Genomic DNA, 23,745 nt, shown 5'->3' with positions numbered 1-23,745 from the left:
ATATAGCTAGCTTTGAGTTTTTTGAAATTGCCGTTACGTTGGTGGAGCCCGCGGTTTTTGTCCGATCTCAAAAATTTTCTATACGACGCTTAAGAAGCTTAAGCGCAATGTGTGTACCAAATTTGGTTGAGAGCGGTCAAGTAGTTCTTGAGATACACATATATCATATAAGTGGGCGGTGCCACCCCCCATTTTCCTAAAATTACCTTAAAACCACTTCTTTGCTAAAGAGCGATTGTGTATATCAATTTTGAATAAATATTGATGAATTCCTTAGCCACACTGCTCAAAAAATCTGAAAGTCCGGTACATAAACAATATAAATTCAAGGCTGTATTTAAGAAACGTCGCCTACTTTCGAAAACTTTTATGCGATTGCAATAACTGCGCTCAGTTTATTTAAAAATAGATTTAATTTTAGATAGTACAACATCTTTTGAAATTGTGAAAATTACCGATGGTAAAAATTTAAAAAAATTAAGAGAAATATGTTTTTATTTTTTTACCCGACGAAAATTCCCAACAAGCCAAGTCCGACAATCCCCCGCTATGGCAGGCACCTTGTCGTTGGTGCGGGGGCTTAGCCGAATCATGACCAGTCCTTATCAGCGGATGGCAGTGCAATCGTTTCTTTATCTCTGTATATTGGGCGAGTGCACTCCATTCCCCTGGTTCGGGCTGCTCGTGTACGGTGACCAAGAAGCCGACCCCCTTCCAGGGTGTGAAGCGACACCGTGCCCATTGGAGGGTTTGCAGCCAGGGGGTTTACCAGACCGGCTGTATTATAATGGCGTCTTCCTGATACCAGAGCGCCTCAGGGAGTAACGGTGGCCTTGCCGCGGCATAGGGCGCTGCCGTGGTGGACCGTTAATTTCTCCTTACACTATTTAGACTAGAGATGGACACGGGCCGGGTTCTTGATAGGGGCCCCGCGGGCCCCTGCGTAAGCCCGCGGGTACGGGCCGGAATATTTGCTGTCAGCACGAACTCGTGCGTGCATGGGAGTTCAGTAAAATTTCATAAAAGCACGAATAGGCACGAAAAAGCCCGTTGCTAATACTACAAATTTAGATAAGCTTTGTTTTTATAAAAAAAAATAGTACATATTTACACCTCTTTTGATAAGAGAAAAGCAAAAAAAGAAATGTTTGGAAACCGATAGAAAAAATAGGATACTTAGTAGTTTTGTTTACATATCTGTACATAAATTACCTTCCACTTTTTTTACTTCCCAGAAAATATATTATAAAAATCTTTGACGTAAAAAATTGATTCCTTTAAGTAAATATACATACATAAACACAAAATAAAAAATATGTACATATGTATACATACAATAACAGTTGGCTCTTTATTTCCGGACTGGGACGTGTCCCGTCGTGCCAGGCCGGGCCCACTAAAATTCTTAACGTGCGGGCTCCTGTGTGTTTTTGAAATTTGATTTTGCACTCGTGCCGGGCCGGGCCTGAAAGTTTAGGCCCGTGCCCACCTCTAATTTAGACCACCGCGCCCGCCTCGTCGGGCACGTCGTCGTACGAACAAGATGAATACAACTAATACAAATACAAATATTAACAAAAAAACTAAAACTTCGAGCAGCGCAGGATCGTCGGTTCCGGCATCTAAAGCTGTCTCTACCCCGGTTGAGGGTTATGAGGAGGCGAAAGCATCTCCGGCTAAAGCCTCTAGTAGGGGCCTGCACGGCTAGCGCCGTAGGGAAACCGGAACTGGCTAGCTACAAAGCTTCGAGCAGCGGAGGGTTGTCGAAGTCAATACCCAAAGCTGTCTTTGTCCCGGGTGGGATTTCTGGCCCTGCGTTAAGGGCTTGAGAAGGGCCTGCTTGGCCGATGTCTCAGGGGGTTCGAAGCCAGCTCCCTCTGGTATGTCGAGTAGAGGCGGCGGAATTCTGCCAGTAGCGGGTAGCGCCTGTGCGAAATCGCACAGAGTATTTGAGGGTGTGGTGCGTGGTGGAACCGCCAGCACCAGCAGGGTCTCTCACCTTAGGGGAGGCCTAAACGGTGCGCCACCGCGGCGAGAAAGACTCGCTCAGACCGTCACATGGCCGTCAAAATTTTATAAAGCTACGGCGATCAATGTGCTGGTACAATTACTGATCAGCATGCCCAAACGCTCGAGTGGGCTAAAAAGGTGGTCGGCGATGCGGAGTCTGCGATATCCGCATAGGGGGAGGTAGCCGAAGACGCGAATGCGTTATCGACTATGAAGCGGCAAAGACCGCGAGAGGGGGAAACCTCTACCGTTAAAAAACTTCGCACGGGGTCGGCTCCTACGTTTAGCGAAATCGCTAAACTTGCGGGCTCTGTGGAATTAGGAGTCATGGACCGCAGCAGGGAGGACGGCGTCATCACTCACGAAAAGTAGAAGCGTGTGGCAGCCGCCATGTCGGCGGTATTTATGAGGGCGGTCAGAAGGAACCCAGGACCACCGCCTAGGTGAGAGCACCGGATGGCAGCATGACCTGCATAAGCTCACGAGGTGCGCCGACGAACGGTCGGCAGTGTTGCACAAAGAGACAGTCTCCCTGGGGGGAGGTTTGGAAAGGTGCCAAGCTAGTGGCCGTGGACGAATGGGCTCTTCCGATGCGTCTACGGGTTCGGGTATAGATCCCTAATGTGCTTACCTCTCCAGAGGTGTGAGAGTGCCGGACGGCACCATGCGCTGCATAAGCTCACGAGGTGCGCCGACGAACGGTCGGCAGTGTTGTACAAGGAGACAGTCTCCCTGGGGGAGGTTTGGAAAGGTGCCAAGCTAGTGGCCGTGGACAAATCGTATCTTCCGATGCGTCTGCGGGTTCGGGTATAGCTCCCTAATGTGCTTACCTCTCCAGAGGAGATCGAAGGAATACTTCGCTACCGCAACCCATCCCTCCAGACGCATAAGTGGATCAAGTTCAAGTGTGAATTGCGGCGGAATAGCTGCGCTTGATTGTGTTGGCTTAACAGAAAAATGAAAAAGTGAGAAAAAAGCAACAATAATTCACAAGGCGAACTTAGCACAGTGCGTAGGCAACTGGCTGAGTCAGTGGGATCGTCGGTTCGAATCCTACTGAAAGAAGTCTGATGAGGAAATGTGGTGATTTCCGAAATAGCTATCACTTCTACCATTTTTTCAATAAATAAAAATTATTGTTGCTTGTCCACAGGCTTGTTCAGGTAAAACTGGCCTCGAGGTCAATAAAAATTTTTGAATATAATTGTTATAAGGCCATAAAATAACAAAAACAAATAACTTAAGCACGAGCACACCTAAAAATGCAAAGCAACTTTTTCCTTTTTTTGGTTCAACGGGCCCTATTTTTAACTTGTTCCCAAAATTACATTAATAGAGTAGTGAATCCCCCTAATATGCTTTCCATGTATCTCTGTAAAAATATTGCTATTGGTACCACTGTAATTGAAATGTCACTTAAGAAAACGTGAGGCAAAATCTAAACTCAACAGGTCGCTAATTTTTTACAAGTTCTGCTAATTTCTGGGTAAAGGAATATATACAAAATGCATTAAAAAGATTTTGACCTGACAGTTTGAAATTTATGCGAAGTTATGCGAAGTATATATAATCAGAACATAACTCTCTCTTGAAAATTATGACAGAAATATGACGTCATAGGAGATTTAGTGTATTGCCTGTGTGATATACATACACATCAGGGTGTCCAGATTGTTTATAAAAAAGGGCCATTTCTGAAAAAATTGCCTTTTTTTTAAATGAAATTCATGAAATCGACATTTGTTAAAAATGAGATCTGGTTTACATATTGCTTGGTAGCGGCAGAGCTGAAATGCGAAATGAGTTCGTACATACATATATACCCTGTTGTCAAATGTACTAGTTGTAAACTACCTCACGACTATTTATAATGTAGTTTTTAAAACCAAAAACGAATATAATACCTTCAGGGTAATAATAAGTAACACAAATCCATTATGTAATAGTGATGTACAAACAATTTTCTTATTAATATATTGAATTAAGGCTTTCCAACCTCATCCTATTTCGAATCTTGGTTTTTGGTGAATTCATTATGGAAAAAACGCGCTCAACAAAAGCATTTGAGTGCGGCAAGGATAATAATATGAAGGCCTTTTTACTTATATTTCCAAACATGTTGTTGCCTATTGCGGTTTCCACTCCGTAAGCAATTATCCAAAATTTTTCATAGTCGGATGGAATGCCGTTACCCCATAAGAAAGCTAAAAGATTTAAAATTCAGTTTCCGCTGCTTATCTTTCCCTCAAAGTCAAAGAGTGGATTGGCAGGTCCCTGAAACTCGCCCACTTGTGATTCAAACACTTTTCTGGTGACAAAATCAAAGCGGTAACAATAAAAAGTGTTACCACATCAAAACTAAAGCTCTAACTCCACAACCCACTTTTCACGTGTTTCGACGCATTTACATAACAGCGCGCTTTCCTAAATTTTTACGCGCAAATATACAATAAAATCTACATATCTGGACACTCTGATACACATAAACATATCGCTAGCTTAGAGTGCAAAGTTGCTAAGTCCATTTTTTTCAATTGTACAGGAGACACAAAAAACGTTCCTAAGTAATTTTCTTTAAGTATTTTGCAAAACTTTGAATGCAGTGTTTCGCGTTTTTCATTTACCCTTTATTAAAAAAAAGAAAATTGAAAAAATCTGATTTTTTTATAAATTTTGTAGATAATTTTGTGACTTAGCAAATTTTCTACTTTTTTCTTAAAATTTTTTTGTTGGACTTAGCAAATTTTCCATGAATTTTTCCAATATGTACAATACGAAAAGTCCATCTCGTAAGTATATTTTAAGAAACTATTTGTTAGAACAAATTGTTTAGGTTCTTTTAATAATAATAATAATAGATTGGCGCTTACGCGTATGTTAGTATTTGGACCAGCTTCTCCCCCGATTTGTGGCGTGCGCCTTGATGTTGTCACACAAAGTGGAGGGACCTACAGTTTTACGCCGACTCCGAACGACGATTGTATTTTTATGGGAAGCTGTTTTTCATGGCAGAAATACACTCGAGGTTTGCCATTGCCTGCCGAGGGGCGACCGCTGTTAAGAAAAACCCTTCTTTTCTAAATTTGTTTGTGATGTTGCTTTGACCAGGGCTTGAACTCAGGCCCTGCGGAGTGGAAGCGCGCACTGCTTACCACTACACCACAGCGGCCGTACTTTTAGGATCCCATTAATGGGATTTTCGGTTCAGACTAAATAAATTTTCTGAATTTATAAATTGTGAATTTTTTTATACATTTTTTTTTTTATTTGGAACGTAGTTGCGAACTTGTTTATTATTAACAACAGCTTATACAATAAAATAAAAATGAACAAACAATGGTAGATTAAATTAATAGTATTGTTCGCTGAAACTAAACTACACACCAAAAAATCATTCATGTGGCAAACTATCGTAAAAATTATGATGGTCTTTAGGCAAAGTTGCTTTTAGATACTGCAAATCTTCGTACTTTCTTGCTGTAATTCGGCGCCTGCCTTGGTGAAGTTGCGTCAAATTGGACCACTGTAACGGGACTATGCTTTTGTCTAATCTTTGAGGAAGAGTTTTCCATGGATCTGAAAATCTTAGTTTAAAAAATATTTCACCGGTTGGTGTGTATCTGATACCACGAACATCTGTTACTTTGGCATCGCCTTTACCACGTCCAGGACGAATATTTTTACAAAACTGTACGTTATTAAATGTTTTAAAAAAGGTATGGTCCAAATAAAAAACATCGTACGGTCTAGGTTTTTGACGAGCAGCTTTACATATATTAATATACTCTGCAGGAACAGAAATGTCTCTATTTTTCATAGATCGCTCTATGGTAGAATGAACACTATCAGCCTCCATCTGCGTGTGTCCAGGTTCTAATATTTTTTGCTCAATTATAACATTATATTTCATTGCTGTGTTTAGTAAGGCATTGCTCATGATGCAGTTGCGATTTTGATACGTGCATCCATCAGTATAAAAAATTATCTTATTTTTATCGCCAACGAGATTTGGTATAACCTTTTCAGCAAGAAAGTAAGTCCATATGCTCGCAAATTCTTCAGCACTTAATCCGCCTTCAACTTCATTCCATAAGAAGCAGAATCCGTCCTTATTTATGAGATTATAAAAAACCAAATTGTGGACTTGTAACTTTGTGCGATAATATTGACTACTGACTTGCGATTTTGGGGACATTAAAACTGCTTGAAGATCAACCGTGAATACATTTGGTTCATTATTTTTATCTTTGATTTTCTCATTCCTGGCTTCTTCTTTTTTTTCTTGGTGGAGAGCGTATTCTTTTTGTGACAAGCAGCCGGCAGAATAACGTGCACATATTTCGCATTGATCCTTTTTTGGTAAAAATAGGCTCAAATTTCTAGTGTCAAATTCTCTATGAAAAACGAAAATCGAAAGTGGCTTCACCTTATGGGCTTTGCACCAATCCTTAACATAAATGTCATAAATTTGATTTTTAGAGTGATATTCTGGCAAGAGGTATTTTTTCGTAGTGGCGGCTCGGCAGTAATGAGACTCCATTACAGGAAGGGAACCGAAAAATGAATTGAGGCATTCTCTTTCTTCAACAGAATTCTGATTTCGCTTCTTCTTCGAATGTGTATTTAAAGCGATAGGTTTATTTAACCAATTGTTAACCGAACCTCTTCCAATATTTAATGTGTTTATAAAGAAGGTTTTACACACGCGTACGGTTTTATTGTCCAGTTTAAAGTGATATCTCAAAGAATTTTTTCTTCTTGATTCTGACGTGTCTTTTCTATTTCGGGACCGTAACGGTTTATCAATATCGATCAAAGTGCTAACATAAACTTTTTTTTGATGCCAATTCATCCGCCAGAATTCTTTGAAAATCTTTTGTCTATTTTCATCACTCACCTCTAAGCATTTCATTGTTGTACCATAGCTACTTTTTACACACCGACATCTTTCTTTCATGATTCGTGGCTGTTTTACTTTTTCATAGTTCCAAGAATTATCACCTTTTTGTTTTCCATAATAAGTTTTGCCATTTTCTCTTAATTTTTTATTTTTTTCCGAAAACCACTTAAAGTTTTGAACTTGTACCCTCTTCCTGCGTTTCCTTGTTTTCTTTCGTAGCTCAAAAGAGTCTTCGGAATCACTATTAAAGCCATAAGGGACAAGACCAAATACTCCATCATCCGATTCAATGCCGTACTCGTCAATAGGGTTGCTATCACCGTCAAAGGACATGGTAACCTTTTATAAATACATATAAATACATACATATGTACATAAATAATCAAAAATAATAATAGTAATTGCTAACCTTGAAATTGACCAGATTTTCTTGTTGTAAACCCTTAATACAAATCGAATTCGATAGCGTTAAAAAAAAATATTAATATTTTTTTGGACTTATCAAATTTTCTGTGACTACTTTGGACTTAGCAATTTTGCACATCACGGAATAAAACGGGTAGAAATACAACAAGTAGTTAGATCCTTTCAGAAACGGTGCATTTTCAGTTTTCCTTGCTTCCTGCATCAAAAACTAATTTTTCATAAAAAGTGGACTTAGCAACATTTCACTCTAAGCTAGCGATATGCAAAATATCCCAGTGGGAAAATGGAAATGTATTACCTTTTTCTTATATTCAAAAGATGTACGAAAACGAACAATAGAAAAGATGAAACCATAAGTAAGCGAAGAAGAAATGTGTTGTTTTACCGCGTTCTTCTTCTGACAGCGATTTATTGACGTTTGTTGTACACCTTTTTCCCATTTTCTTTTTCCTCTCTATTTGGCTAATGCAAAACCAAGCGCAGCGTCCATTTTCTATACGCTTTATTTCTAATTTCGTTCTGTTCTGGTGCGCTCAGTTGAAATTGCTTGAAACGTTTTCTTTTGTTCTGGTGCAGATAATATAATCTATACATAGTATAAAGGAAAGTCGAGATTCTTTGTATTCTACTCAGACTTATACACCTTGGTGATCGAATATCGTCTCCATCCAGAATTTGGAACATGACACCCTCCAAAGTGCTTCATTTTATTGACAGCTTATGGTTGGAGTGACTTGATAAGGGTTAGCACAATAGATCTAGCTAGCTTGCAGCGCTATAAGTGATTTGTGTTATTTATTATTACTCTGAAGGCATTATATTCGTTTTTGGTTTTAAAAACTATGTTATAACAAGATCTAGTTTTTAAAACAAAAGATTTTTTAAGCCGATTTCATGAATTTTATAAAAAAAATGGCGATTTTTGGCGATCTTTTTTCCAGATATGGCTCTTTTCTTTTTAAACAATCTGGATACCCTGGTAACGATTACTAATTGGCAGCCGTGTACATTTTGATATGCTCCTAATATAACTAGTAAACAAGAGTTCCAAGAAAATATTAACATACAAGCAGCACCACTTCCAAAAGCATTTAAAGTATCGGACATCAATTTTCAAAATTATTGATTTGATTATCATGTCCTCTTGAATCGATCCGCCTTTATCTATCCACAAAGTTAACGTTTCTCGAGGAAGTATTAACTTGAATAGCGATTCCTACAAGAAAATGATAGAATGGAATGGATTTGAAAATACTGAGCGAGAACAGCGAGAATATCATTGTTCGGACAAAAATATTCAAATTCCAGGTAAACATTTCGATGCCTAGGGGTACTACATATCGAGCCTTAACCGCCAAAAAGATGCAAGCGATATTTTTTTCAAAATTTTATTTTTGATGCAAAAATGCATTTAGATTCTTGGTCAGTGATGGGTACACTAACACTATCACATTTTGAGCATGTGGTGTTGTCTTTTGCTGAGAGCGAACGGTTCGGCCTTCAGTCGATTACTTCAGTTGAAACGATCGACCCAGCAAACAATTTGGTAATCGTTTTGCAAATCAAGCTTAAAATAAGCTTGCTTGAATAGGCTACTGCGAGCCTTTTTAACCAAGCTTAAAATAAGCTTGCATGAATAAGGCTTTTGCAAGCGTTGTAAGTTCGACATTTACAAAATATTTGGTATTGTAAGTGTTTTCCGAATGTCGTTTAGATTTTGCTTGGCAAAGCAACCGTTTTATAAATATCGACTAGATTTACTGTTATGTTTCAGCGCAATCAAACAATAAATTTGTATAACTCATTCTAGTTTTGATTTCTGCAAAGTAAAGAGCTGAAAATATTGAACTTTTACTGATATAAAGTAAGTGAAAAAGTGAAGTTGAAAAGAAAGTGCGTTTTTCTTGTTTTATATGTCAGCAGCAAAAAAACCGAGAAGTGTTGTGCGCAGGAGCAACGAAGTTTTCCAACATTTATGGAACAGTGGGGCACGCAGTTCCGTAGGGAACGAGTTTGAACGTCCAGAACAAGCGAGTTTGACGGCCTCATATAAGACATAAGAACGCTAAAACGCAGGCCGATTGATGATCCAACTGTCTCGTTAAGAAGTGGAGAATATGTCCATTATGGCTTAAAAGATTGTCTAACAGATTTTTTGCGGCTAAATAAAGTGAACACAAAGATATTGGACTTGAACTTTAACATCGATAGGTTGCCAATCTCCAAAAGGTCGCTGAAGAGCGTGTGGCCTATTTTAGGTAACGTAAATCGGACGGATTCAGTTTTTGTAGTCGCAATTTTTTGTGGACAGCCCATCTCAACAACGTTAATAAGTTCCTGGTAGAATTTGTCGAAGAGTTAAACGATCTGCTCGAAAATAGATTCATATACGAAAATAAAACTTTTGCAACAAGATGTCGAGCATTTATTTTGGATGCACCAACCAGAGCGCTTATTCTCGGGATCAAAAGACACGCCGGACAAAGGGGCAAACGAAAAGATGATCGCATGATCTTTCATTATCAAAACCGGCAAAGAAATGATGTCCGCCATCACATTCAGCAAGAATCATGCGGAAGAGAAAAAAACTTTATTTCCGAAACTTTGCGTAGGTGTACCGAATTCTTGCAGTTTGGAAACGCGCAAAAGTCTTCTTTTAATATTTTCAACCAGCTCACTAGCTTCAAAAATTTTATTTTACTTTTCAAGAAAAAAAAATTTCGCTGCTAGTGATAGCTTGATTTAAGTTAAAACTCATAAACTTTTCAAAAGTCAAATGGTTGGCAACAACAACAAATGTCAATCAATTAAACCATTGCATAGTAAAAAAAAATTTTACCTATCATTTAAACCATTTTTACTTCCATGAAAACTCAGCCAATTGGTCCAAAATTTTTATAGACGATATTTGAGAATAAAATGAAAAAATATGCGAACGGCGCCCAGTGAAATTGATAGCGTTTTCTTTTCTACCGAAAAATGTTGCCTTCTCAGTGCCCTCTACGCACAAGTACTAAGGAAAGGGCAATAAGAAAGCAAGAATTTTTATAGAAAATAAAGCGCCGTTCGATTTGTAAATACATATAATGGCACCCTTAAGCTGCATATATACATACGTATACATATGCTCGTATGTTTGAAATGTTTTACGGCGCATACCTTTAACTTTAAATCGCCAGCAATAAAATGATTACTTTTCACACGAAACTCTAAGCCCAGTCGTGATACTTCCAGTGCCTCACGCCCAAAAGTAATCGTATCGTAGGGTCTCAGATAAGAGCGGCTCGCTGGTTCACCATTAATCAGCCAATTTAGATGACATGCCGGCTTAGATGGTGCTGAGGTGCAATTCAAACGCACAAGTTCGCCTATGTTATAGCGCAAGTAGCCGCCAGTGATCCTTGGACCGTGATTGGGTGTTACTGCAATGAGAAAAGTATGAAAACGACATTATTCCTTTTATTTTCTTGATAAATTAAACTGAAAATTTGTTTATTGTATGTACATATATATATGGGAAATGAGCATAGAAGCGGACGGCAATACTAAACGTACTACGACCGAAATTAACGAAACGCCGCAATGTTTCGACTATAAGGAGGCAGGTAGACAAAAGTCATGGTGACAACTGATAAAAAAAACCGATTGGACTTAGAGAGGGAAAAGTAAAAGTCATAAATATCAAATTTCACATTATTTACTCACCCCCCTTCTTTACGAACGATACATTTCCAAAAAAATGCGGGAATCGGCGCGATACCGAATAATCAGTTTAGTTGCTTTTGGTGATTAACCAATTGAAGAAAGTGTTTCTTTTTGAACTGTAATGAATTATTCAAGTGTCGTGGAATGTTCAGGTGAAGGTATTTATCATTTATTTGGTACTTTCCTATTTTCTTACCAAAAAAGTTGTAGATGCTAAAGATTATTAGTAAAAAAAAAGTGTGAGTACCGGTCTGTCAGGTCTTGAAATTAGACGAATGTTTTAGAGAATTTTATGTAGTTTTCGAATATATAGTTTGATCTTTTCGCGCGACTTTGCAAATATATGTAATATTTGATATTCTTAAATTTTGATTTTCAATTTCTTTTTGCATAATTTCGCGAAAAGAATTTTTCGAACAAAAAAGCGAGTATTTAAACCTAGGTAATTTTATGGAACAACCTTTGTTTTCTGAGAGTGGAAGGCAGGAAACAAAAACTAACCAAAATTCCATCACATTTAATGACTGGGCCCACATTTGTTATGAACTTTGGATGTTATAGTTAACCAATCTTCCCCATATTTTATATTTAGGGGTTTCTGATACAAGAGGGAATACAAACTAAATTTCATAGAAATCGGATGAAATTTAATGTTTCCCACAAGAGTAGAAGGCGTGGCAATTATTCCATCTATACCATATTTTATAATTCCCTATTTCTAAGTTAAACTAGAGCACATGTCAATTTTCAGCGAAATCGGTGCAGGTTTACTATTATTTCCACCTGTCGAAACACTGTGCGCCGGGTTCTGCTACCCAAGTGAGCAGGGCAGAGGGAAAAGCCTCAAAATTTCAAAAGTAGTGGCAGACTTGCAAAAATAGTAAAAAAACCCTAATTTCGTTTACGCCTTTCCATAATTGTAAAGCGAAGCGCCCGTGATTTGTTGTTTTTTTACATCTGCGCATCATAGTCAGTGTTGCCACTCACTCCATTTATTTTGAAGCAAAAGATGTAGCAAATCTTATTGAACTGTAGCCGAATTTTTTTGAAGCTTGTAGTTATATTTAGAGATCACCGCTTATTATTGGTTTATTTAATGAACAATATTGTTCTGATACATATGAAAAATATCCACATTAGTCAGTCCATTTTTTGAGTATATAATATAATATTAACAGTGTGTTTAGAGATTGAATGATCAAACTTTGTGAGTGTATTTCGGACCCAAAAATACGCCAAACACTCCTTATGAAATGTTCCCCATTTTGGTTTCCTAATCCTGTAATTACCGTGCAAAAATCATACACAAGCGTAATATCGGGATTTTGCGAAACATTCCCTAAGGTGTCCATTCAAACACTTCAATCACTGACTGACATCAGGGGGAGATTCTGTAACCAGTTATCGATAAATTTCGGATCCCTATCGCACTTTTTGATGCAACAACATTCATAGCGATAGCGATCCGAAAATTGTCTCTAACTGGTTACAGAATCTCCCCCTGATGTCAGTCAGTGATTGAAGTGTTTGAATGGACACCTTAGGGAATGTTTCGCAAAATCCCGATATTACGCTTGTGTATGATTTTTGCACGGTAATTACAGGATTAGGAAACCAAAATGGGGAACATTTCATAAGGAGTGTTTGGCGTATTTTTCATTTAATTTGAAAATGGTTTCGCTTGTTTGAAAATGGCTTAATTTAATTTGAAAAAAGTTTCATTTAAACTGAAAATGCTATACAGACAGTTGGAATACACAGTCAAAAATTTGGGTTAAATTTTTAAACCGAGCTTAGACTGACGCGTTTTTTAATCTTTTATAGTCTACTTTTTAAACCAGTCAGTAGTTTTAAGCAATTTTTAATATATTCTGGTTTAAATTTTAGGCCAAGCAGCCGATAAAATGATGTTTTGCTATGAGTGGTTTAAAATTAAAACCAAAAAGCTCGTGGTTTCAAATATAGGCCCTATTTGTTTAAAAATTAAACCAAAATGTTTTAATTCTACATAGTTTCTACGTTTCATATATAGAAAATTTTGTTTAAAATCTAAACCGAAATAGAAAATGTTTGCCTCAATATGCCTTATTTTATATGACCTATAAGACTTATGGTCTGATTATGGCAAGTTAACGTAACTTACGGCTCTCTCTTAAAAATTCTGTTAAATGGGTGTTGCTTATAATTGAACAGCCGAAACGTAACGCAACTTAATGCCACGTCGAAATCTGTTTCATTTTGATTCTCTAAGTTCTACGTTCCGTTAAATTAAGTTAAGTTGCCATAATCAGGCTTTTAGGCATACGAGTTGACGTTTTTAACGTCATTTGGACGTTTGTTGTATCCTGTTGACGTTTGGACGTTTTTTGTGTAAAAAATTACGTTTTTTGAGTAAAAAATTACGTTTTTTAACTTCCCAGTAATTTTTCTCTGTTATTAAATCTTGGAAGAAGAACTGATCTTGAATTATTTTCTTAATAAATCTTTACAAGCTTTGTGTTTTGCAGCAGCTACTTCAAAAGATATTTATTCTTTGGACGCAGATGACTTAAATATGATGCATACCAAGCGTACGCGCATTTTTTTTTGGATTCTTGGACTAAGGATACCGTGTTCAAAGGCTGATTGTGTAAGCACTTGAGGTAACGAGGCTTATTGTAATGTTTGCAATTGCACATTAAAAGCCAAATCAGGAAGAGCTGATCTCTTGCAACACGCACGCTCGCAAAGGCATCAAAAAAGCTGAAGCAGCATAAAAAGTCAGAAAAGAGTAGGCGACTTTTTTAAGACTTCATTGAAAATGTAATGAACGCAAAAAAGGCTGAAATATTGCTCCTTCTTAGCAGAACGTAATTTAGCATTTTCGACCACAAAACAAAAGAAAAAAAAATGTTAAAAATCAACGCGATTATTTAGCTTCTTAAATTTGCACATTATTGACCTAAAATTTAATGGGCTATCAAACTGCATACTCAAAAAATTCTAAAAAACCTAAATAAAAAGTTGAAAATCCAGCTGAAGCTTTGCAGATTTTTTATAATTTTTGCACAAAGTTTGAAATGCGGATTTATATTTTGTTTGTAATATAATGAGCTTGGCTTAGATGGAAAAATAATAAACATTAAATAAACAAAAGAGAAACAGCCAAAATTTATCAAATGGTGATGACTTAATCAGCTGATCACAAGTGTACGTGTAAAATAATTTTTATATTAACGATCTCAAACCAGTTTACAATGAATTTTAAATGTGCTCTGTCAAATGACATTATACCTTACGTACATATGTACCTTTGTATATAATAAAAGTTTAATAAGAAAAATTGTTTGTACATTCATTTGAATAAGACGTTTTTGGGTAGGAAATGACGTTTTTTCACGCCAAGAGAGACGTTTTCTCATGCCTAAGACCTGGCAACACTGACTGTCGGCATCAACACAGCAAAATGTGGTGTTGATTCAAACTCAACATTTGAAAACACATTTACATGCATGGCTGTAGCTGAGTGTGCACAGATGCTTGATACAATTGGTTGCTACCAAGGCTGTCCGGGCTCAATCCCCATCAGACGCAACATGAAATTTAATAATTTTTTTTATTCTTAATTATGAAAAAGCTTTCATGAAGTGTAACGTGAAGCAAACGAAATAGAAAATGTTTGGGTTTAAAATTTAAACCGAACTGTTTAAATTCTAAACCCAACGTATATGCTCTCTTTTTTTTAAACTTGGAAGGTTTGTATTTAAGACTAAATTTAGTTTGGTCATATATGTAGTCCAAAAAGTTTAAAATTAAAACCGAAATTTTTAACCGTGTACCGCAGTATAACAATTTCCAAACATTGGCTGGTATGAATAAAAAGTATAATCTTTTAATTTAGTACACAATTTGTAGAATGTTCTACAAAGTAGTATGGGACGTATTCTTAAAATGCTATTTACTACACTACTCTGATCAGCTGTTTTCGAAGATACTACAAATGTCTCAAAATGGTATGAATAAAATTAGCATATACTACAATTTTTATGTAGCAAACAAAGTGGTAGACTACAATTAATTATAATTATTATTTTAGCTATTGTACTTTATAAATTATGGCTGTGTTTATACAAATAAATGAAAGAAATCGGAAGTGTTATAAGCAGGGAACGGATTTTTAGGACCTAAAAACCTATAAAAAAGGCAAAATAAAATAACGAAATAGGCTGGAAAAGGCAACATAAAATAGCGAAAAAGGCAGGAAAAGGCACCAGGTATTGCAAAAAAGGCAAAACCAAATAGCGAAAAAGGCAGGAAAAGGCACTAGGTATTGCAAAAGAGCAAAATAAGGCACTAAAAAAGTCAGAAAATACGAAGAACAATAAAAAAATACATTTATTTTAGAAATGTTTATATTACAAGTAAAAAGAGGAAAAATATAAACTAGTTTCATTATATCGTCGTTTAAAGTACAAAACCGCGTATCGTCATTCTGAAAAACCGCGTAACTGACAATGGCTGCCAAAAATTGGATTTGCTCACATAAGCTCTTGGCTCAATCCTATAAAAAAGAGAACCATTTTGAAATATGAGTGTTTTTACCCTCTAGAAAATAATTTCTACAACTTCACATACGCGGTTTTGCACTTTAAACGACGATATGAAAATTTGTACTTTGATTCTTTGACTATTTTATCCTTTCGAGTTTCTAACTCATAAAAATTTAATCTGTATAGTTGTAGTAACATTGAAGTTTTCTGGCAGCATTTTCATTCGATTTTCGCGAAGAAAAGCCTTGAATGTACTAAATGTGCGCTCGACGTAAGTTGATACAAGTGGAGCCTAATTTAAATATGGAACGTTTGAAACGTTCATATTATCAGGAATAAGGGCGTTTTCCTCGCCCTTTACAATTTTATCCACACCCCTTATTGTCTCCAAGCCTACGTTAGCTGAGAAAACGGCTTTAAATTTTTGCAACACCAATTTGGCAGGAGGTCCCTGCGCTTCTATAACCCGCATGGAGATGTGTGGAAATTTTTGTAATCTTAAAAAAAAAATTGTAAATGCTATAATTACTTTTTTAAAGGTAGAAAAGGCAAAAAAAAAGGCAAATATCTTAAAAAAGGCAAAAAAAGGCAACATCAAATGTGTATATATGGAATCAGGGAAAGCTAAATCGTGGACATTCTTAATCGAATATACTCTATCTCTTTAGCAGAAAAAAGGGCAATTTCCATAAAATCCGTTCCCTGGTTATAAGAATAGAAGAGAGGTGAACGAAACAAGTTTTAAAGCGTTATATTGCAAAAAAATCCGATTCCTTTTTACAATATATAGGTCATCCTGGTTTCGAGGTAAAAATGGTTTTTATATTTTGAAATTACACTTGTGTATATTCACATTATAAATTTATTTGTTTTTGTTCTTTATGGCCTTATAACAATTATATTCAACAATTTTTATTGAGCTTGAGGCCGTTTTTAATAAAAAACTTTTATGGAAAAGCAACAACAATTTGAAAAAATGGTAGACGTGATAGCTATGCCTACGCACTGCAACTGACTGCGTCAGCTGGGGTCGTCGGTTCGAATCCCGCTGAAGAAGTCTGATAGGGAAATGTGGTGATTTCCGAAATAGCTATCACTTCTACCATTTTTTCAAATTGTTGTTGCTATCCCACAATAGTTTTTCATTAAAAACGGCCTCAAGCTCAATAATAATTGCTAAATATAATTATAAATTTATATCATTTGGTGATAGGTGTCCACCAAACAACAGCATGTAAAACTATCTGGTTTGTCTGTTGTAAAGTTGTAGGCAAAGCACATAATTGGATTCACTTTCCATGTAATGAGACCGAGATTAATGTAGCTAAAAGTTTGTGGCTAAGCAATAATTTAGTTCCACATACCGTAGGAGCGCTGGACTGCACTCATGTGTGTATTATACGTCCCCATAATCAGGGTGATATCGTTTAATATACAAGCTACTTGTGATGCAATTGGCAGATTTACCAGTGTGGATTGTTCTTGGCCTGGGTCTGTTCATGACTCGTCAATTGCAAGTATCATGACAGAAAATACCGCATGTGCATAGCAGATGATGGATTATATTTTTAAAATATTTTTAAGTTCCCTATCTCACAACTATTTTAGTTCCTCTTGAATAAAAAATGTAATTCAAATTTTAATTATATGAATATACCACCTTTAGTTTTCATGTTGTTCTTTACATTCTAATTTATATAATAATTCGTCTATTTTTTTAAATGTAACTTTAGCAGTTTCGTAGAAATCCTTTGCAATTCAAATACGTCAAACTGCCTTAACAGCACCTAGCGTTGCAATTCGCCAGGCGTAATTTCTTTATTTTCAATTCTTTTAGGTTGTTTTGCTGAACAATCTATTAGTTGTTTTGGTACTGCTGTGCCGCTGCAAGGCAGCCCCCTCTGTTGTATCGTTAACGTCACTGTCTAAGTCCGGAACGCCAACTGAAACACCATCGGAAATAAGATTAAATAGGAAGAAATTTTATTTTTTTTTTGTGTTTTATTTTTGAATTATACACAAACATGTAGATATGAGTAGCTTACATTTGAATTTTGATATAGTGGGGTTGTCCTCAGCACCCAACAGTTTATAAAGAATTTTTTCGCCGCAATTCAGCACAATTTTTCTATTCCAAGTCTTGTTTTTATAAGTTTTCGTTTTAATACGAGCCTTCCTTCATATTATTCAGTTTCTTTAGAATTTGCTGGTCCGTAAATTCGTGCCCAGCCTCGAGCAGTAAGTATGAAGACACTTCGCCCAATGATTTTTTTCCCCACTTTCATAGCAGGTCGCTGATTTTTCTGCAGCAAAGCAGCACCGCATTTATAGCCTCTGCAAAAAGAACGTCACTTACATTTGCTGATACTACTATAGAGTCCTCAAAAGAATCTCCCTCCATTATTTCCACAATTTTAGAAAACAAATCAAATAAAAAAACACAACCCACCAGACAATTTTTGTTGCCGGAAATAAGAAGACTTGTCGCCCTCAGCAACAAGTTTATTGCCGGTAATATCGCCATCGAAACGATTTCTTATTACCAGTCTCTCTAAAACGTCCGCCGCAGACAACTCGCCTGGGCGAGTCGTTTTCTTATTACCTGAATGAGTCGTTTTGTTATTGCTACAGGCGATATTTGAATAATAATTTCTTGCAACAATTTTTTTTATTATTATTATTATTTATTAGAGTAATATAAAATATTACACTAACTTAAAAAAACACACTAGCTACCAGGGCCTCCGGTGCGATGTTACTGTTTACAACTCTTTCTTTTGTACGTATCTTTGTCTAAATTTTACATATGTTTTTTTCTTTGCAAGTGCATTTACATATACAAATTCTGTTCTGATAATTCCGAACTTGACATATACATCTTATAATATATATTTTATTTGATTAATGTTGGTTAAATTTTGCTGCTTAAATTAATGTCATTGATGTATTTAGCAACTTTTTTAACGTTTCTGAGTGTAATTACATTTAGTAAGGTTGACGGTACAGTGGTACTGAAATTCATTGCTCGCAGTGTCGATAGGTTTGGGCAATCGTCGAGGATGTGTTGGACAGATAGGCGATTTGAACAATACGGGCAGGCAGGTGGAGTTTCACCTTGTAGAAGGTGGCTATGTGTAATCACTGTGTGGCCCAGCCTCAGTCGTGTAAAGTAGGTAATTTCTTTCCTTGATAATTCCGCTGGGTAAAGAGCTTTCGTACAATCAGGATTATTGGTGTAGTAAAAATGCTGATAATGGGACCAGTCTGAAGTTTTTATGTTTCGAAGGTGTCTATTTATTAGTTTCTGCAAATCCTTGCTCGGCGATGCATTAAACGTTAGACAGGGAGATAAGTATGCGTTCTTGACCGCTTCGTCGGCAAATTCGTTGCCTTGAATCCCCTTATGCCCAGGAACCCAACGGATTTGGAGTTACTTTTGGTGTTTAATAAGCCTGTCCCTACTTTGGTTGACAATGGGATTATCGTGGTAGATATTTTTAATTGCTGAGACTACCGACATACTATCTGTACAAATAACGAAATGCCCTTTATTTTTCGATGCAAATTCTGCGGCTTGTAGTACCGCGACTGCTTCTGCTGTATAAATAGAACAGTGCAATGGGAGCCAACCGGCTGTTATGAGTGTTCCATTTTGGTGCACTACACCGAACGTTGTACTGTGGTCAGTTTTTGATCCATCTGTAAATATGGGGATCCAGTTGGACATCTGGCTACTGTTAAAGTTTTCAAAGAATAATTGTTTAAAGCATTCCTTACTGGTGTGCGCTTTGGGGTAGGAGTGTAAACACTCGGTTAAAGAAGATTGTGGTAGCGACCAAGGCGCTTGCCTACAAATTTGATTGCACATTGGAGGTATTTGAAGCTCTAGTTCTTTGCAATAGGATACGCACCGACGAATAGTAGATTTGGTGTGGTATTTACGGTTGTGGCATGCAGCGAGGCGGAATGAGTTGAATAGCGTTTTATTTGTAGTATTAAAAAACTTGGGGATCAGTCTCCAAGTAGCGAGTTCACGCCGTTCACAAATGGAGGGGAGGCCTGATTCAGCTAACATAGATTTGACTGGTGAAGTGGGGAAGGCGTTTAAGCTGCGTCGAACCGCTATATGGTATGGCGCTTGCAGAAGTTTTATATGTGTGTCAGCGCACCACCCGTAAATTGGGAGTCCATAATCTATTTTAGATAACATTAGTGATCTCGTTATGTTTATCAATGTGTTAGTATGTATACAAAGGTTTTTTGAAGATAAATATTTTATAATATTGAGCCTGGTAGATAGATTTTTTCTTAACTGCTGGCAGTGCTCCTTGAAAGAATATTTAGAATCAAATATAACGCCCAAAATTTTTAAATTTTTTTACATTTTCTATGTTAGAAAGCTCAACTTTGATATCAATTGGGGGGCACCCGGTTTTCGACAGATGTGCAAAATTTTGCACTTCTCATAAGCAAGGTTGGCTCCAGATCTTAATCCCCATTGTTTGAGTTCGAGTAGTAGCTTTAAAATGTATTTTTTGTGCTTGTTAAGTCTTTATTTTTTGTATAAAATATGGCGTCGTCTGCATAAATATTTAATTTAATAGTTTTGTAGTGTAATGTTATTCTGTTAATTTGCTCAAAGGCTATTATAAATAGGACAACCGATAAAGGGGAGCCTTGAGGGATCCCGTTATTGAGTGGAATGTCCGTCCAGTCATAAACGATTTTATGACTTCAAATATCTTTTCCCCAATTTTCCACGCTTTGAGTTGCTCTAAAACGACATGAATGCCAATGCAATCGTACTCTTTTTCGAAGTCGGCGGCTAACACCGTAATGTGGTTTTTAGTTGAGAGGGCATCGGCAATAAAGTGTTGTAGGTCGAGGAGTGCGTCGATGGTTCCATGTTTCTTTTTAAATGCTGACTGGTTGTGACTTATTAAATTATTTTTCGTGACAAACCACATTAGTCTTTTCGTGAGCATTTTTTCCAGTATTTTGCTGAGACAGGAGATTAGTGAGATTGGGCGATACCCACTTGTGCTGTCTTGAGGTTTATTTGGTTTAGGAATTGGTAGTATGGTGGCCGATAGCCATGTGTGGGATTAATGCCCCTCGCTGAGGATTTTGTTATAAAGGGATAAAAGGATACGTTTTGCAGGAAGAGGTAGATTGTGGAGCATGGCGTAGGATATACGGTCTTTTCCCGGAGTTTTCCCTTTAGCATGTTGCAGGGCCAAATCTAATTCTATTAGAGAAAATTCTGTTTCTAGGAAAAGAGCGTCTTTTGTGACTGTGGTGGGGTTATAAACTTCGGTCAAGATTGTCTGCTTTAGTGTATTATATTCATTGGAAAAGTTAGTGTCTCCGGCGTATGTACACCAGGTAGAAGCAAAGGCATCTGCAATTTCTATGGAGGAAGTGAGAAGGGAGTTATTATGGCGTATAGCTATAATAGGTGGGGTTGGAATGCCAGTAAGCGTCTTGATTCTTGCCCAAATTTTTTTCGGCGATGAGTTGGGGTTAATAGTTTCGGTAAATTCAGATATGGATTTCCGTTTTGCATCTTTAACGCGTTTTTTAAACAGGGCATTTGCCTTTTTATAAGCGATGAGGTTGCCAATGTTACAAGAGTTTTTATAAACCTGCCAAAGTTTTTGTTTGTTTGTACGTAATAGACTAAGCTCGTTGCTCCACCATGGTGAGCGTGATTTGTGTCCCTTTGGGTTGCTTTGAGGAATCGTTTTGTTAGCTGCTGTTCTAATTATCTTGGTAATTTTGCCTGCTTGTTGGTGAATATTTACTTGGTGCCAATCTTGTATTGCCTCTAAACAGTGTGTTTGGAATTGATCCCATTTTGCAAAGTCTGTCAAGAATTTTGGAGATCTCTTCGGATTATGTACGTTAAAATTATTTTGGATTTCTGTCAGGATTGGGTAGTGGTCGCTTCCGTAAAGGTAGTTGAGGATTTTCCACGAGCATTTCGGACTTAGTTGAGCTGTAGCCATTGTAATATCGACATGGGTGAAAGTTCTGTGTGTAGAAAAGTGCGTGGCGGAGCCGTTGTTTAGCACAATCAGATTTTCCGCGAATATGACATTTTCTAGTTGCGTACCTCTAGCATTGGAAGAGGCTGCAAGCATTTAAATCACCTAGTAGTAGTGTTTGCAGCTGGGTTTGTAGGAGGAGATTTCTTATGTCTATGTCAGAGAATGATTGACTTGGTGGTATGTATGCATTTATTATCGAAAAGGGTGTAAGAAGATGCAGCTCAATGGCTATTGTTAGGATATTTGTATGTATATCTATGCGTTTGTGCGGAATATTGCGTTTTATAAGCATTGCCACCCCCTGCTTCGCATATCTATTATTACTGTCATTGTGGAAGTAACCAATATACGTCTTGGGGATTATCGTGTTAGTTACCTGTAAAGGAATGTGCGTCTCTTGGAGGCAAATAATATGGGGATTGAGATCTTTGATCAATTGCTCTAACTCGTTGTAAGTGCTTCTATAACCTTTCAAATTCCACTGTATGATTTTAAGTGACATTTCAATTGTAAATATAATATTAATAACAAATTATAAAGCAGTGATTATATAAATTACAAAATAAATGTTAATTGGGATGTTTAAAGCATGTTAGAAGTTGATGTTGTTTACTTGAAAATGTTATTTCTGTTGATAGGTGTTCGTCTCAGTATGCTGGGGCTCCCTCTGCTTGTTGCTCTATTCGTGGTATTTGTTGTATTTGTTGTAGACGTAGACGTGTCGATATCCATGTGATGATCGGCTTTTCTGGCGCAGTTACTGTTTTCGATGTTTTCTTGCTATCGTGGTCGTTGTGTTGATCCAATGTAACAAGAGTATGTTGTTTTGTTGTATTAGTAGTTGTTGTCGTCAGATTAGTTTTATTTGTTGGCTGAGTGTTGAGTTCTATTAAAAAATTTCGTATGCTCTCTTTACTAGTTGTTGCTTTTACGGTATCTAGCGTAGTTTTGGGAGTTTCTGCTGTAGAGTTGTTGGAATTTGGAAGTTTTGTGTTACTTTTATTTTCTTGTGCTGTGGTATTGTCTTGCATTTTAGTTTTTTGGGCGAATGAAAATGAATTAGTGACAGTCGTTGGATTTTGTATTTTGTGTAGTTTTAGGGCATCGCGCATAGAGCATTTCTCTTCAGTTTTTATTTTTAGAATGTCTTTAGCCTGTTGATATTTGGGGCATGAGTTGGACGAGGCTGCATGCTCACCAAAACAGTTTGCACATGACGTTCTGATGCAGTTTTCTGGTTGGTGTGGAGGTAGGTTGCACGTCGCGCAGGCGGGTGCGTTTTTGCATATTTTCATTGTATGGCCAAGCTTCTGACACGATTTGCATCGCATCGGATTTGGGAAATATGGTCGCACAGTGCACATTTCCCAGGCTATGTCAATTTTTTCGGGCAAAAAATAAGTGTCGAATGATAGTAATACAACTCCTGTTGGCTTGACGACTCCTTCAGTTATGCGCGTGAATTTGTGGATGGCAGTGACATTGTATTGCTTGAGTTCTTCAATAATCTCGTCCTCTAGAACTTGATTTAGGAATGGCGCGTATACCGTTCCTTTAACACAATTTGAATTGGGGTGGAGCTCACATGTAACCTGACAAAGGCCGGGAAGAGATTGGTTGTCAATAAACTTTTTTGCCACTTCTTTATTTTTGACCAACAGCAATAAGCCGCCATCTCGTAGAGGAGTAATTTTGTTGATTTCTTTGCTTATAGCGAGAAGTGATTTATGCACCGCAAAAATAGAATAGTTACTTAGTGGTTTGTTTACATCTTTAGATTTTATCACAAGAAACTTGGGGCTATCTTTTTTTGTTACGGGCAATTCTGGGAATTCTTCCGTAATGTTTGATGGTTTTTTTCTTTTTGCACGTGGGCTCGGTGACAATATTGCAAATCTATTGTCCTCGAGATATTGGGGCCCGGGGGCCATCTCACATGAATGGTTTAGTCAAGCACGTGTGTTTGCGACGCACTAGGTGTATAGAAGTAGCAGAAAAAAAAACAAAAACACAATGCACTGGTGCGCGATGAGTGTGAGAAAGAGAATTGATGATAGAAAAATTGATAAGCTGTTAAACAAGCGTGACCGATCGCGTTGACTGCTAGTCGGTGACTGTGCAACAA

The 23,745-nt window shown here is 37.1% G+C and overlaps 1 protein-coding gene across 1 annotated transcript in view; it reads right to left on the bottom strand.

The window, feature by feature from the left end:
• The window catches only part of beat-IIIa (beaten path IIIa), a 196,155-nt gene that overhangs the window by 7,136 nt on the left and 165,274 nt on the right, over positions 1-23,745 (bottom strand). Inside the window, exon 5 of the mRNA XM_017613486.1 lies at positions 10,496-10,758. Coding sequence (XP_017468975.1) covers positions 10,496-10,758 — 263 coding nt within the window. The remainder of the gene's footprint in view (positions 1-10,495; positions 10,759-23,745) is intronic.

Source organism: Rhagoletis zephyria, unplaced genomic scaffold (assembly GCF_001687245.7).
Source record: "Rhagoletis zephyria isolate East Lansing unplaced genomic scaffold, Rhagoletis_zephyria_1.1 Rzeph_scaffold_00671, whole genome shotgun sequence".
Classification (NCBI taxonomy): Eukaryota; Metazoa; Arthropoda; class Insecta; order Diptera; family Tephritidae; genus Rhagoletis; species Rhagoletis zephyria.
This window is presented reverse-complemented; position numbering and strand designations above follow the sequence as displayed.